This window comes from Poecilia latipinna, unplaced genomic scaffold (assembly GCF_001443285.1).
Source record: "Poecilia latipinna isolate Pla-1442-1.1 unplaced genomic scaffold, P_latipinna-1.0 Scaffold402, whole genome shotgun sequence".
Lineage (NCBI taxonomy): Eukaryota > Metazoa > Chordata > Actinopteri > Cyprinodontiformes > Poeciliidae > Poecilia > Poecilia latipinna.
In genome coordinates this window covers 888,741-904,103 of record NW_015113018.1, presented here as the reverse complement: position 1 = coordinate 904,103, position 15,363 = coordinate 888,741, and the positions used below count along the sequence as shown (strand labels likewise).

Genomic DNA, 15,363 nt, shown 5'->3' with positions numbered 1-15,363 from the left:
AAACCCCTTTATTGTCAATAAAAAAAACAAAAAAAAAAAACTGAGGTCCTGCGACATGCTATATATCTTAGTAGTATTCAAAAACAAAAGTTCTGCAGCTCACCCTGAAAAACTTTCCACTTCTATCTTCAGTTTTTCTTTTTAGTGACCTAATCTTAAGCCACTTATTCATTGCTATCCATTACTATTTTTAATAACGATCTTAAGCTAACTGTAGCATCGCACTTTTAGCTGACGTCACGGTACGTAAACGGTTGTTTACATGCAGTACCTCGCAGTTCACTAGGGGGCGCCTGCGGACCACAGTTTGAGAAAGACTGCTGTAAATAGATTCTAATCTAAATTAGAGGCCCAGTACAGTAAATCTACAACAGATGAAGTATGTAAAATTAGCTTGATATTTAAATTGGTGAGGGAAATATCACAATGCAGACTGTACACTTGTCTTGTGTAGATTAGATGAAATTGTAAATCACCCTTTTAAAGTGCAGGAATGAGAGTAAAGATTTCGGCAAGGACTCTCAGTTGACAAAAATAGAAGCTTCTGACAACTGTTTGTTTCTTGGCAATGAGAAAGAATGTCATGTCAAAAATTACGCTGAGTTTTTACAGAAAAACTTTTGGAGTTGGGGAGGTTATGTACTCCCAAACATCTTGCATCTGTTTTACATTTCATCCATTATTTAAAGCCGTCCAGCAAAGCATTCAGTGGGGCTTTATCTCTCCTGCTTACAATCAAGTAGATTTAAGATTAGTGGAATGATATCTGATTTTCGTCTAGGATGAAACTGAACTGGAGCTTTTAAAAAGAGAACAAAGAATGGATCCCTGCCCAATCCAACAGGACAATTTAGTGAGTTTGATGGTGAAGCTGCAGCTCTTAAGATAAGATTCAAACAACTCTAACAAACTCTTTTTTATTGAAGCATAATGACAAATGGATTAAGATTAAACCAAAAGGAATGTTTTCGTCAATGTGCTTTGCTTCCAAGTTCCAAAATGGGGAAAACTGAGTAAATATCAAAATGTGTTTGCAATAAAAGACATTTTAGCAAATGAAGTCCAGGGTCAGCTGAAAGCAAAATGATGACCACATTACAGTTATTCATCCCTAATCTCTGTGTCTCTTCCTATCATGCATGTTGACAATTATGCTAACACACACACACACACACGCGTATTTATTGCTGACCACAATTAGACTTTTAATTGACTTCCTTAAGTTTATTTACTACTTTTTAAAATAAATTCTAAAGGAGCCTGTCAAAGTGTCCATATCAGACTTGAATCAGAGGCATCAGTGGAGCTGATTTGAGTGTCAAAGCATAAACTGGTTAAGACAACAGATAGTTTGTGTCTGTCTGTTGTATGTGATGAAAATGTCCAGGCTTAGCTAAAATGCTGTCAGTAACAAGTTGACTATCATTGACTTACTCCATTTTGTATTTCAACAACAGTGTATAAGTTAAATGTAACTAAAATGCTAAGGTTAGCCAAAAATGATGTCAACAGCATGTAGGTTGTCAGTAGCAAGTAGATAAACCTTGTCTTGCCCTTCTCAGTATGAAAACATTATTGAAGAAACTAAAGTTAGCAACAACACTATAAGAACAATAATAATGCTAGCTAAGATGTAGCCAATAGTTGTTGGGGGATTAATAGCATGTTGACTATTCTTGGTTTACTCCCTTTAGTATGCTAACATTGTAGAAGCTTAAATTAGCAACAATGCTAATGCTAGCTAAGATGTAGTCAATAGTTGTTGGGGATTAATAGCATGTTCTCTAATATGGATTTACTCTATTTAGCAAACAATATTGTATATGCTAAAAATTAGCAACAGTGCTATGATTTGATAAAATGCAGTCAGTAGCATGTGGGGTGTTACTAGCATGTTTGGTATATTACTGGAGATCAACATGACATGCTAGTCTCCACATGCTACTAGCATTTGATACATTTTTGCTTAATGCTAACACTGTGCTAACTGTAACAGTTACCACTACATTCCTAATCCGTCCCTTAAACTAGAAGTAATTTTCAGCAAACTCGAACAATTTAAAAAAATCTGTATTATGCTGCGTTACGACTGAGCTTTGGTCCCACACGGCAGGTGATCTTAGAAGAGTTATTATACTCGGAAATAGCTCTGAATAGGAAACACTGACAAGTACATTAATGCGCACACATTTTGTGCATGAGAAGTGTCAGACTCTGTCTCAGTCACATGCAGTGACTCAGTGTGATTGTGTTATCAGACTGTTATTCTCTAAGCACTGAATTATTATTAATAGATCACACAGTGGCATACTGGTGACAGATTTGCATTTATAACACACAGATCTGAATATCATATTTCAGACAAACTTTCTTTTCCTCAATAAAATGAAAAACTAGATCTGCTGCAGGAAAACGCATCTCAATGGTAATAATGTTTTCCTAGCATAGAGTACTCACTCCCTCCTTTGCCTGTCTTTTCCATGCGGTACTGGTAGATGTGCAACGTGAAGAGCATGTGGGAGTTCCTGTGTTCTTCTTCTGTGGTGCTGGGCCGCTGGCTGCTGTGGCGAGCTGTGATGGCCGCATCCAGGAACCAGGCCGCCTTCTCTGGGGTGGGAGCACGGAGCTCCGACTGGTTTTGGAGCTGGAAAGCATCCAGATTTGAAAAATAATGTTGCATCAATGTTACAGACATGATAGGATGGGGGAGGTAAGAGGAAACCAAATTAAGCCAGAGGGATTTGAGTCACCAGCCAAAAAGTATTTATACGATGATTATGTTTACAATGAGGATTTGACATGTAGGGCTCTGCTAGTAATGGTTCACCTGCAGGTATGTGACATACAAAGAAGCTGCAAGGAGTGGAAAATGTGTGTGTGTGCTGCAGGATGTAATTACTGATGAGATTATGCCAGATTAGTTAGGGATTATACAGATGTGTTTGCACCAGACCCTCTAATCCTATAAACAAGCAGAGATTCTGCTGCTCACTTGTTGCTGTCACTTTGTGACAATCTGACTACTGTGGTGTGTTTTTCCTGAAAAAAGGAAAAAAAACAAACTATAATACTGTTAAACTTTGGTGAAAGCCGTCCTTTGTGGTCAGAATCAGCTGTTTAACATGTTTTGTATATGTGTGTTGCTTTATTTGGCAAAAATCAGACTGCATTTGTCTGGTTAACACAATTTGCATTGATTTTATTGCTCAGCATTTCCATCTACAATTTTAAAAAAATACTGAATTGCAGTGAAGCAAAACTGATAACTTGACAATTTTGGCTCAGATTTGGACACCACTCTGAGATTACGTAATCATGGACAAACAGCAAAAGTAATGCTGCTGCTATTCTCTAATTTGTTAGTCTATTTAGTAATAATTTAGTGGTTGTTTGAGTTTTGTATGAAGCATGTTAAAAAGTCATAATCTGATAAGGCAGATTATATTGTTTTATCATTACACTATTTGATTTGTGCTTTTTCGCTCTTTGAACAGGCATAATGCCTTTCAGTTAAGGTAAAATAGTAAAATAATCTTTACATTTCAAGGTTCCCCCCAGAAAACTTGCTAAGCTCAGTGGTTTGAAAATATCTCTTGATAATTATGTGTTATTGAAAGATTGGGAGATTAATATCTGAACACCAACTATAAAGTCTTAAAAAGTGCAAACATTAAAAAAAAAACTTAAATAAATAAGCAATGCTAAGCCTGGTGGGGGCCCAAGCCTGGTGGCCCGCCAGGCTTATAATAGACTGGGGGAAACCCTGCATTCGATTGATTAAAGTTTTTTATCAAGTACTTTTTCCTTCTGTACTTTTGATTCTCATTATTTTCAAATGTCACAAGGGTGTGTTTCTGCCCCAACTCCCAAAGACAAAATCGACTTTTAAAAGTTAAAAATAAATTCTGAAGCAAATTGAAAACATTTAAATAAGCAAACAGCTGTCAGATGTACCTGCATGCCACAGATTGGATCCTCACACAGATAAACTCCAGGCGACTGGCCGTCCTGCAGACTTCCTGTAGCCACGTCAGACAGCAAATCCTTCAGGTTTTCCTCCTTTCCCCAAACCTGAACACAAATCAATCAGAAATTTTGTTCATGCAATTTGAAACAAGAATTTAAATTATTCTAAAGTAAAATAAGTTATTTTAACTTGATATTGTGAGTAAAATAATAGGGAAATGTGGCTCTTTAACCAGTTGAGGGCAGTTTTTATTTACATATTGTGAAATAATTATTTGGTTTAAATTGCAGCATTAAGTTAAAACTCACAATTCAAGATTAATGAACTTAAAAAACATTTTTTAGACAACTTGTCTCTTGTTAAATCAACTTCATGAACTTTAATTTCTGAGTAAAAACCAAAACAATTTTCTTGTTGACTTAAGTTGCATTTTCAGCAGGTGGGCTTTCATTTCCAAGTTAAAACACCTTCAAATGTTTTACAGTTCAGTAGTTTTACTGACTTTTATGATCTTAACTAAAAAGACAAGAAATGCTGCAGAATAAGTCACTCAACGACACAGGCTAAAAACATTTTCTTTTCTTTTTTTAAAAAAACTTAGGAGCATTTCTTAAGTGAAAGCTTAAAAAAATACTAAATTAACAACAGTCAGTGACCGCTGCAGCTGCTTCCTTATCTATATGATAAAAAACATCAGTAATGTTTCTAATAACTGAGGTGTTTTTCTCAATCACCTCCACAGCAGAGACTCGAACAGAGAAGCGCGCTCCTGTTTTCTCCTTCCTCTCATTGATGAGTTTAAAGAGCCAGGAGATGGCACAGGGGATTATTCCCAGGGTCTGAAGAGAGTCATCACGACCAATCATTGTGTACGATTTTCCTGGATGACACACACACAGACAAAAAGCAGAGCAAGGGGTGAGAAGAAAAAGATCATAAAACCTCTATTCTCTGGAGGAAGATGAGTAAGAAAAAGGTGTGAGTGAAATGATCGTCTGTGAGTGGATCTGTGTCTCCTCCAGTCACAGGGCGATGATTATCCTCCTCCTACACCTGCTGCGGCTGTCAGAATCAGGAGATCAAACACCCGCCTAAACAAAGCCATATGTCACAGCTAACATGTGGAAAACAGAGGACATGAAAGCCTGACTCCTGTGATGCAGCGTAGAGAAATGTTTCCCATTTGTTCTGAATGAGGATGGAGGGGAGGCTGTCAGCTACGTTCTGATTTTACATTGTTCTCCCTCAGCGTTTCCTCAAGCATCTGCTCTAAAAACACTGAGCTGCTTCATGAAACGGTGCAAACGCGTTGTAAAAGAGACAATGTGCATTCATTTATACATTGTGACACTTTGTGTTAATAAAACCAAAAAGCTGCTCCATGAGTGTAAAAGTTGACCTATTAGGTTTCCTTGAACAGGTTAGGACAGATAGATCTATGGCATGTGTCAAACTCAAGGCCTGTGGGCCAAATCCGGCCCTGTAGATCCAAACTGGTCCTCTAGATTCCAGACTAAACACTTAGTGTTCTTAAATATTATGCTATCAACCAAATCAATGCAGTTTTTATCTGTTTACTGCTAAATGATATTGATCAGTCTCTCCAGTTTCTTGAGAATTATTGTGGAAATTTACACAAAATCAAGAAATCCCAGCACTTTTCTGAACTGTTACATAATTGGGAGTTTATTGCAGATTTTCTCAAAAATGCTGCCTCAGCTTTAATTGATGTCAGATTATAATCCATGAGCTATACAGTAAACAGTTTCTGAATGATGAGTCAATAACAATACACTTGACATTTCCAGCATCCATTGCACAGAGCATACAGCTGACCAAACGTGCTGGAGTTCCGTTTGGGTTGCTAGGCAACTCCAGGCTCGGTTAGGGTTACTGGGTAACGGAGCAGTTACATTGAAGAGGATTTTGAAATGTCTTGTTTTCCAGACACTAAAAAACATTAAGTTATTGCCAGAAACATCCGAGTGTTTTGAAAGCAGTTGGGACCTGAAAGGACGTACAAAAAATACGCAAAAAGTGAATTTTGTATTCGATCCTCTTTAAAGTTCAACACCAGACCATTAACTTTGACTAATTTGATTTCCCAGTTGATTTGATGGATTTCCTTCATCACAATTTGTCTATTTAACAGCCATTACGTCTCTGTGTGTCTCTCTTCCTTTCAGGCCCGACTTTATGTGACAGAATGTGAGTGTTGGTATATCACAGCCATTTCCTTTGTTCTCGCTGCTGCAGACTGTCAAGTCCTGGTTCTGTGGCTGACTGCTTCAGCCGGCTGCACAGGAACGTTACGCTGCAGACTGTAAAACAGTGAGTGAACTGAGTTTATTTTTTTATAGTGGTGTGGATGCCTCGTAATTGGTCGCATCAAACCAAAATAACAGATGCTGTCACTGTCTGAACAAGGTTAAAATAAACAGGGATTGAGTGTCAAGGTATGGAGTATTCAGTGCAATAATCCAAAACCTTCAACCAGCTACCGCAAAATAGTTTTAGATCGAAGCCTATTCATGTCCTAGTTAAAGCTCAGACCTTTGGCAGGTCTTAAAAGTTTCCATTCAACCTGACTATGCCAATAAAAAATGGAGAAGTTGTGATTTTCAAGATGAACAAAGCTGGAAGAGACATAAAAGACAAAAAAGTAGCTGCTTGCTACACTTTAGCTTTATAGGTTACAAATCTAGAACAAACTACGGCTGCGTTCACACTGCAGCCTGAAGTGCCCCAATTCAGAGTTTTGGTCAAATCGAATTGTTTTGCTGTTCACACTTCCAAATAAATGCGCCCTGTACGTGATCTCCAGTGTGAACGGCAAACGACCTGAAAGTGTCCCGCATGTGCAGTAGAGGGCGCAATAACATCAGCGTCATAGTCAAACGCCATAAAAGAAGAAGTTCTCAGTGTTTGTGGAAGTAAACATGCTAACGGTGGAGCTTAGCTTACGATGTTGAAGTTGTCCAACCGGAACCAGCACAATAACAACTTAATCCTCATTAACGTCCACCATGGTTGCTGTTTATCTTCGTGCTTGTGAGTATCAGGACAGAGAATAGGGACGTTTGTCGAGTATCAGTGGCGTTCAGGTAGATGAATGAGACCTGGCCATTAGGTCACATTTGAATCGGATACATAACGGATATCCAAGTGGCCTTGGTCGCATTCGAAAAGAATCCGACCTGTGTTGTTCAGACTGTCATGAAAAGATCGGATACAGGTCGCATTATGGCAAACAAAATCAGAATCGGGTCACTTCAGTCTGCAATGTGAACGTAGCCTTAAACAGTACCATCTACTTAGCAACCCAGAACAACTGGAACCAACATTTAGTTTTATAATGAAGCATGGAGAACCAACCAACATTTAGCTTTATGCTTTTAATGTCGGAGCAACACCTAGAAACTCCTGTTGGTTTGTTACTTAGCAACTCAGAACAAACATGGAGAACCAACATTTAGCTTTATAGAAGTTTATAAAGCTAAATGTCAACCCAGAACCAACATTTAGTTTTATACATCTCTAACATTTTGTCTTTCTTTGGTTTTGTTTGTATTTCCTTCTAATTCATGTAAAACACTTTGAACTGCCTTGTTGCTGAAAATGTGCTACATAAATAAAATTACCTGCCTTACCTACATTTTCAGATAATTATTTTCTTCAGCCTTTTGTGCAATGTCTATTACATAAAATTTCACTAAAATAAATCTTACATTTGTGACTGCAGTGTGACAAAGTGTGGAAAAGTTTAATCACTCTTAGGCTTTTAGTAACAATGCTGACAAAAGCTATAATATTTGGCTTGTATCAAAATTATACAAATGTAGCAGTTTTTAATTTTGGTATATTTGGCTTTTTTCAATGCGAACCTGCTTGTACTGAGATTTGACCCCTCATGAATCCACAGCCCAGGGCTTCCAGGCTGAAGATAAACACTCTTTGTGCTACTTTCCCCATTTTAATTAGCAAAAAGGTAATGTCATTATAACGCGGCGTCCCCATTAAGATTCATGGCCCGGGGTGAGCTGCTGCTGCTGCGGCTCTTTAAGCTGAAACCGTTCCTGGTCACGGTAGCGACAGAACGCAGGAATCCATTCAGAAATCCATCAACAAAAGTTTGTTTCTCCAAGCTTATAAAAGCGCCTGCAGTGTCATTTACACGGCCATGCTCAAGCAATTAGAGGGAACATTAGTTCCAGATGTAGTCGTTCATTACAGGCAGAGTAGCTTTTACCATTAATTCTGTCTTTATTTTTCTGTTTCAAAGTTTGATGAAAGTTGTGGAATAAAAGCACCTGTCTAGACGAGCACAGTGGTGACTTATTTTGTTTTAGGAGGCTCTAATTATTGTGTGCACATCTGGCTCACCCACTCATTCATTTTATATGCTCACCCACATTTAGCTTAAGGTTGCTATAGCTCGTCTCTGCCTGCGTGTGTGCAGCTAAGCGTGGATAAATGCACTCCCAAAGAGTTTTGAGTCACCAGTTCACCCAACCTGCATGTCTGTAGACAAAGAAAGATTTTAATTTATCTTTAAATGCCAAAGACATTTGATGTGCTAATCAGCACTAACAACATAAAATTAAACATTAAGGTAAAGCTATTTTTCCAGTTGCATTGAGTGAAATTAATGTTGGGAATATTGAAAACGTAGAAAAACAGTTTGTATATATTTAATTATTAGTGAGTTTAATCGCTAAAATAGATATTTAAAATCAGTTTACTCACCCAACCTAGTTTGTTTGTAAATGTTCTGCTTAATATCAACTTAAATGTCCTTTCCCATTACATGTTTGATTGTTGGCATAGATTTTTAAGATGCACTCTCCCCCAAAAAATTCACTTTTATCTAATCAGTTTACAGAATGTCCACAAATGTCTTGGTGATTATGAACAAAGGCAAATGTTAGACAGTAAAATGTGTTTTTTTGATCAGGAGTAACTTTTTTCTTTGCCCATTTTTGATTAAATCATGAACTATATAGCTTAATTTCAAATGTACGCAACACTTTATCGATATTCCACTAATGTTGTTAAATTAGAAACTTGGTTAAAATTGCAAATGAATAAGTTTCTTCATGTTAAAAAACATGCCGCATCATCATCCTCCTACCACTTCCTGTTGTTTGTTTTTTAGTAAAACAATCAGTTGTTAGTCACGACTCGTGTGATGCAGTGGGCTTTTCATTATTTCCAGAGCTGTACATGTCAAGCAAAGAAATAAAAATGATTTAGTTGTTTTTGTTTTGCAAAATACACTAATTTTGATGCAGCCAAAAAAACCTCATGTGTTTCTCATCTTTATTTCTTCAGATTGAGACACGAGTTCGATCGCCTCTCAGCGCCTGCAGGATGTTCAGGAGTTGTACGTTAAACAGGTTTCGTAAGTAGTGCCTGGGTAAAGTGATAGTCTTAGCTAGAGGTATTTTTCCCTCTGCCTCTGCAGACAAGTTGAAGTGTATGGTCAACAAATGTCGACATTTGTGACGCGTCACGGCGAACGTATGAACAAGTCGACAGTGCAGAAACTGAGAAAAAAAATTATAAAACCACCAATTTCAGAGAAAACTGTTATTTTATGTTTTTTTGCAAGTTATAAAGAACCTCTTCCTGCATTAAATTAAAGTTTCAGAGGTTACAAAATTTGTAAACTTTGATTTGAATTCAGCTTGTTTGCGGAGTAGCTCTGTAAAGAAGTTTCAAGGAATGTGGGAGAAACTCAAAGCTGATTAACATATTGGATGTTCACACACTTGTTTTTGGTTTTTCCCAATAAGTTACAGAACAGAAGTAAACGCACGGCTCAGCCAATAAGAAATGTATGTGTCTGTGGAGAATCACTTTGGGTTCAACGAACTTCAGGCGGATCTCTGAAATACAGCTCTGGAAAAAATTAAGAGACCTCTTCAGATTATCTGATTTTACTCTTTATAGGTTTATGTTGGAGTAAAATTAATTTTGTTCTTTTATTCTATGAACCACTGACAACATGTCTCTGAAATTCAAAGCAAAAATTTAGTTTTTATTTGCAGAAATGAGAAATGGTTGAAATAAGAACATAAAAGACGCCGGGCTTTCAGACCTCAAATAATGTAATGTCATGTTAATTTAGAAACGACAATAATGTTTTAACTTTAGTTCAGAGATCAATATTTGGTGGAATAACCAGGAGGTTTTCTGTCGGGTTCAGTGCAGTGGGCTCTTCATTATTTCCAGAGCTGTACATGTCAAACAAAGAAATAAAAATGATCTAGTTAATTTAATCCAAATTGTGATTTTGAGTACAAGTTGGGAGTCTCCCTCAGGGCCTCGGCTACATGTTACTCGCTGAACCGACACATTTTAATTCTCAGCCATTATCTTCAGTTCCATATCTTAAAGAGACTTGGTGGAAACTTCAGCTGGATGTATTCAGACCACAGAACATGACCAATAATGCAACTAGGGGATAAACACAACTGGGTCTGACCCGAAGTTAAACAACATGTGTCTGAGCTGCCTGGCCTTTGTTAACGCTGCACATGTTTGGGTTCAGATTGCGTTGCAGTGTGCAGTGAAGGGTCCTGACCCTAAGTTGACTTCTCTAAAAAATCAGCTTCAGGAGGATTAGGGAGCAAAAGAGGAAGACAGGAAAACAGACTGAGGAAGCTTTCAGCCAGAGCAGACACTAATCCTCTTCTGTCTCTGAGAGACGAGGGAGAGTCGCCAAGTGAAGGACTGACACACTGACAGTCAGGCACACATACGAGGGATGACTCATAAACCACATATGCTCTGTAGCCGGGGAAGTTGTGTTCAAGAGGCTGTTACCCAGTTTGGAGTGTCCAAAGCAGAAGATGCAGCCGTCGGCTCCGTTCACCACCGACTGGATGACCTCAGCCACTGTTCCTGCACACACCTCCGCCTGGCAACAGGCGACGACGGAGAGATGATGAGGAAAAACACAAAGCAAAGATTATACACTGAGATGGCCACATTCAAATTCTGTTCACCTTTACGCCAAACTCATCACTCATTTTCTAATCAATGTACTCCTTTTTGCTTTTTTTATTTTAGCAACTTGGGAAGCCATATTTGTTTCTGTGGAAAATATTCACTACTTGAACATTCACATTTGAGGTGGAAGGAGGAGGATGTAATGTTTTCAGAGTTTTTTTTTTAGTTTTTAATTACAAATATGCATTTGTAAATATATGTAATGATCAACAGTCTTCAAGTTTCTATGCACCACAAATTTGGAACAAAGTCAAAACACTTTTAAATCTAGACTGAAACTAGATTTAAAGTTTTAAACTAGATTTAAAACATTATAAATGAAACAACGTTCTGATGTGTAACGACGGCGCCTGCATTTTTATGATGTAAAACACTTTGAACTGCCTTGTTGCTGAAATGTGCTCTGCAAATAAACTTGATTTATTGATTTGTTGTGCTTGTCTCCCCAGCTTGTAGTTTAACTCATAACTAAGAAAAGCTAAAAGAGTGAAAGTATAAGGAGGTGGTTTATGTAAATTAAATGTTGAATTTCAAATAAAGACACAAGTTTGGCTTCCAGTGGTGATTTAAAGAATAATCACATTCCAAATAATTTGACGCTTTTAGGAAGAAAACTGGCATTGGCTGTATTTTTTCACACCAAAATTCTCACCTGTGATGCATCTGGAGGAAATGCAGCATCAAAGGTGAACATCTTTGGCGGGGCATGATTGACTCCTGCTCTTTTCTGGGAGGCAGCATTCGGTGTCTGGTTGGCCGACGGGTCCATGATGGTGATCTGTTTCTTTCTGGGATCCACTTTCAAGAAGGAACTGGACTCTGCAGCATCAGACTGAGACGTTGGGCAAACTCTGACCATCACCTTCACCTGAGAACAAAACGATCAGAGCTATTAACACAGGGTTGGCTAAAAGTAAATTCAAGAGCATTACCATGACATAAAATCAGTATATTTTTATTGGTGCCAAATGGTAAAAAAATTACTTAAAAACATTGTGTAATTTTATTAGTATGTATCACAGCTCAATAATGTTACATGGAGTTCTATAAACTTTTTATTTGTCTTTATCATTAAAATTTATAAATATTAAGCTACAATTTTTTAAAAAATAATTATACAAATGGCTTTAAAAATTATTGCAAATTACAGATGGTGGAACTAGTGAAATCGTTAGCTAAGAAGTAACTTCTTAGTTACGTTTTTGTGCGTTTATTTTTATCTCTATCTCCTTCACCGTTTAATGACAAAAAGAAAGAAATTGTTCAACGAGGCCTTTATACACGGTAAGGCTGGTTTTTAGGAGGACTTACTTTCTTTGTGGGTGTAAATCTGTTCAGTCTGTAAAAATGACCCACACACCTGCGGTGTCAGATGAGACGATGTCAGGCTACAAAACCGGATTAGCAAAAAAGCTAATCTAGTAAGAAAGCTAATATGAAGAAAATATGAAGTTGCTTTTGCTAATTATAGGTGGTTAATTACATGAAAGTGCTGCTCATTTAAAACCCTGTCAATGAAGAGCAGTCAGCCAAACGGGATGTTTCTGGGGTTTAGAAGCAAGCCATTTCTCCAGTTAGCTGAAATGTTAGTGACGCCTAAAGCTAATGTTAAATAGCTAAACTGGGAAGAATTAGCCGTTGAAGTAAATCTCCACCACTGTTTTTGTCCTAGTTTTTAAGTTAATGAGACATTTCTCACGTTAGGTCCTTCTGATGTCTATTTACTTTAATCAATGCTCTGATTGCAGGTTCGTTTTATGCTGCTGATTTCTAAATGTGAGCAACCACTGCTGTGACGAATCCCGATGGAAAACATCCGGCCGCCATTTTAAGGTACGTCTCCTTTTCCAAGAACCAGAATAGTTTAATGGGGTCATTTTCGTTTTCACTGAAAGAACCGACCCAAAACAAAACACCAGTTTCGACATTTACCCCAGAAAATATCTTCAGTTGGACTTTTTAAAACTACAGGCATAGTTTGGAAGTAGGACGGTGCAAAACATTTCTTGCTGGTCGAACATTCACAACCCTTTCTTTAAGTAATCTCCCAGTTTATGTTCCTCTGTAGTTCATTTTTTTCTGTTTATTTAAATTAAACCGGAGTTCGGCATTTTACTGAACTCCTGTTACTTTAACTAGATGTTGAACCTAGGTTAATTGGATTTTTTATTATTATTATTTCAAACAGGGTTTGAAAAACAAGAAAAGTGATCAGTAGGACAGAGAAAATATATGCATGCATAACCAAGAACAAAATAATTAGTTTCCCAATAATTTTCTGTCTGAAAAGGGGTAGGAAGAAGATAACGTTTATTCAAGCCTACCTCTTATCTTAATTTAATGAAATACATTGCTTACTGACTCAGTAATTATCACATACTTGTAATTAAAACCATGTTATAATATCCATGTGCCTGTTCAATATACTGTGCTAAAGAGCCAACAAATAAATTATATTAAATAGACAAAATGGTTACAAACGAACTCATAACAGGACAAGAAAATCGACGGATAATAATAATGACAATTTTAAATAACAGCTGGACATACAGCATCAGAATAATTACCAACTCCTTGCTCATGTACACCTATAAATTCATCTCAATCTCTTTTTATATAACAATGAATAAAACGTAAAAAGAAAACTGATGGTAAGCTAATAATAAGCTGCCAAAAGTCTGAGATAGAAGAAAATCAGGTTTATTACATAAAATAAACATCCAGCAGTAAATTGAGGGAAAGTTTGTTGTGGTTTTAAAGATGCCTTTTAAAGCAACTTTGTATTTTCAATTTATAAAAGATTCTTTTTAACATTTAAGCACTGAAATGTTATTCTTATCATGTCTGTGAAGGATTTTTGTTGGAAAAAATCTATTTTCACCTTGGCTTTGAGAAATGACTCACTGAGAATCACAAAATTCAGCTTTTAGTGCTACATGGATATCATCACGCTTGTGTTCCTGCTTTCATCCCCTTATTCACTCTGAGCGCCTCCACTTCCCTGATCTCTTCTCCTCCTTCACCTGTCACTCTCTAGTTATCTCTTCCTCTCCTTAATCCCTTCCTATTTTTTTTCTATTCATCTCCATTCACTTCCGCACATCAAAAGGCCTGATTTGCAGGAATCCAGTTTTAGCCTTCTCTCTCTCCTCCTTTCCTTCATCTCCAGTCTCAAACTGTTAGCAGTCACATTTTAGCTGGGTGGTTGTTTTCTTTGATATCAGCAGGAGCAAAAAGCTGCGTCAGCTAAACGGAGGGAGTAAAACAACCCAAGATGTAAACAACAAGTTTTCGTCTTGGTTCACAATGGCTTAAAGTTTGAAAAGTGTTTGAGTTCAGCCTTGATCTTTTCCTTCACCTTTTTTCTCTTTCATATTGAATCTGCTACTTTTATTTTGACAGTATTATAATCTGCTACTATGACTGAGATTATTTAATCTGATGGGTAATGTCATGTAAAACCAGCAGCACAACTAAACTGCACAATCTCATAAAGGATTGTAATCAAACCTTTATGATATAATAATGCCAAAATAATGCAAGAGCACATTGTGAAAAATAAATAGACTTGAATTTCTATTGAACATTTAAACTGGACCCGTAAGACATTTTAAATATCCTAAATAAATACTCAAAATTAAAACGAAAAATAAAGTCTCTATAAACAAAACTGACTGTCAAGAAAAGGGCTAATAGAGACCAAAGCACCAGTTTTATCATCCAGTTTTTGGTAGAAAGAGAAAAACAATAAATCATGCAAATGGAAATTGAGTTAATTTTAATTTAATTGATTTATTGTGTCAGTCCTACCAACAGCGTATCTAAAAAGGACAAAGGCAGTTAAACATGAAGCTCTTTCTTGCGCTCTCCCTTTTATACAAAGCATCTTTGGTTAAGACAGTTTATGTTTTCAAATTCTTCTAAGATTTTTCAAAAATGGGTTTATTCTTTAAAGCGAAACATATTCTGGGTTGCTTTCTGAACAGAGGTTAAGCTGTGTGACATCAAAAACCCAACAGCGTGCTCCCAGATCACGAGTTAGAAAAGGAATACCTCCAAACCCTCACCACTGCAGGGAAACACACACACACACGTGGAAGCAGAGCGAGGCCATCTGCTGACCCCAGTGAAGGAGCCCATCGGCCTGAGGGGAAGATTTTACCACCGCACACCGAATAAGGTGCAGTCCACGAGGCGCTCCGCATCGGAAACCCATTTGGTCTTTATGTTTAAGAAGGTGAAAGGCTGTAGAGTGAAGCAGAAATGAGGCCATAATGGCTTTCAAAGTCAATTTCTCAAAATTACTATCTTTTTTTTTTTTTTTTTTTTTTTTTTTTTTTAATTGGGGACATAAAAAAACCCCCACCTTTTTTCAGAAAACA

At 37.2% G+C, this 15,363-nt stretch overlaps 1 protein-coding gene across 1 annotated transcript in view; it reads right to left on the bottom strand.

Annotated features, from left to right (window-relative positions):
* Positions 1-624: 624 nt before the first annotated feature.
* The window catches only part of LOC106950486 (kinesin-like protein KIF26B), an 88,913-nt gene continuing 74,174 nt past the window's right edge, over positions 625-15,363 (bottom strand). Inside the window, exons 6-10 of the mRNA XM_015037386.1 lie at positions 11,634-11,849; positions 10,796-10,889; positions 4,702-4,847; positions 3,955-4,071; positions 625-2,644 (exon numbers count right to left, since the gene is read on the bottom strand). Of these exons, the coding sequence (XP_014892872.1) occupies positions 2,420-2,644; positions 3,955-4,071; positions 4,702-4,847; positions 10,796-10,889; positions 11,634-11,849 (798 nt within the window). The 3' untranslated portion in view covers positions 625-2,419. The remainder of the gene's footprint in view (positions 2,645-3,954; positions 4,072-4,701; positions 4,848-10,795; positions 10,890-11,633; positions 11,850-15,363) is intronic.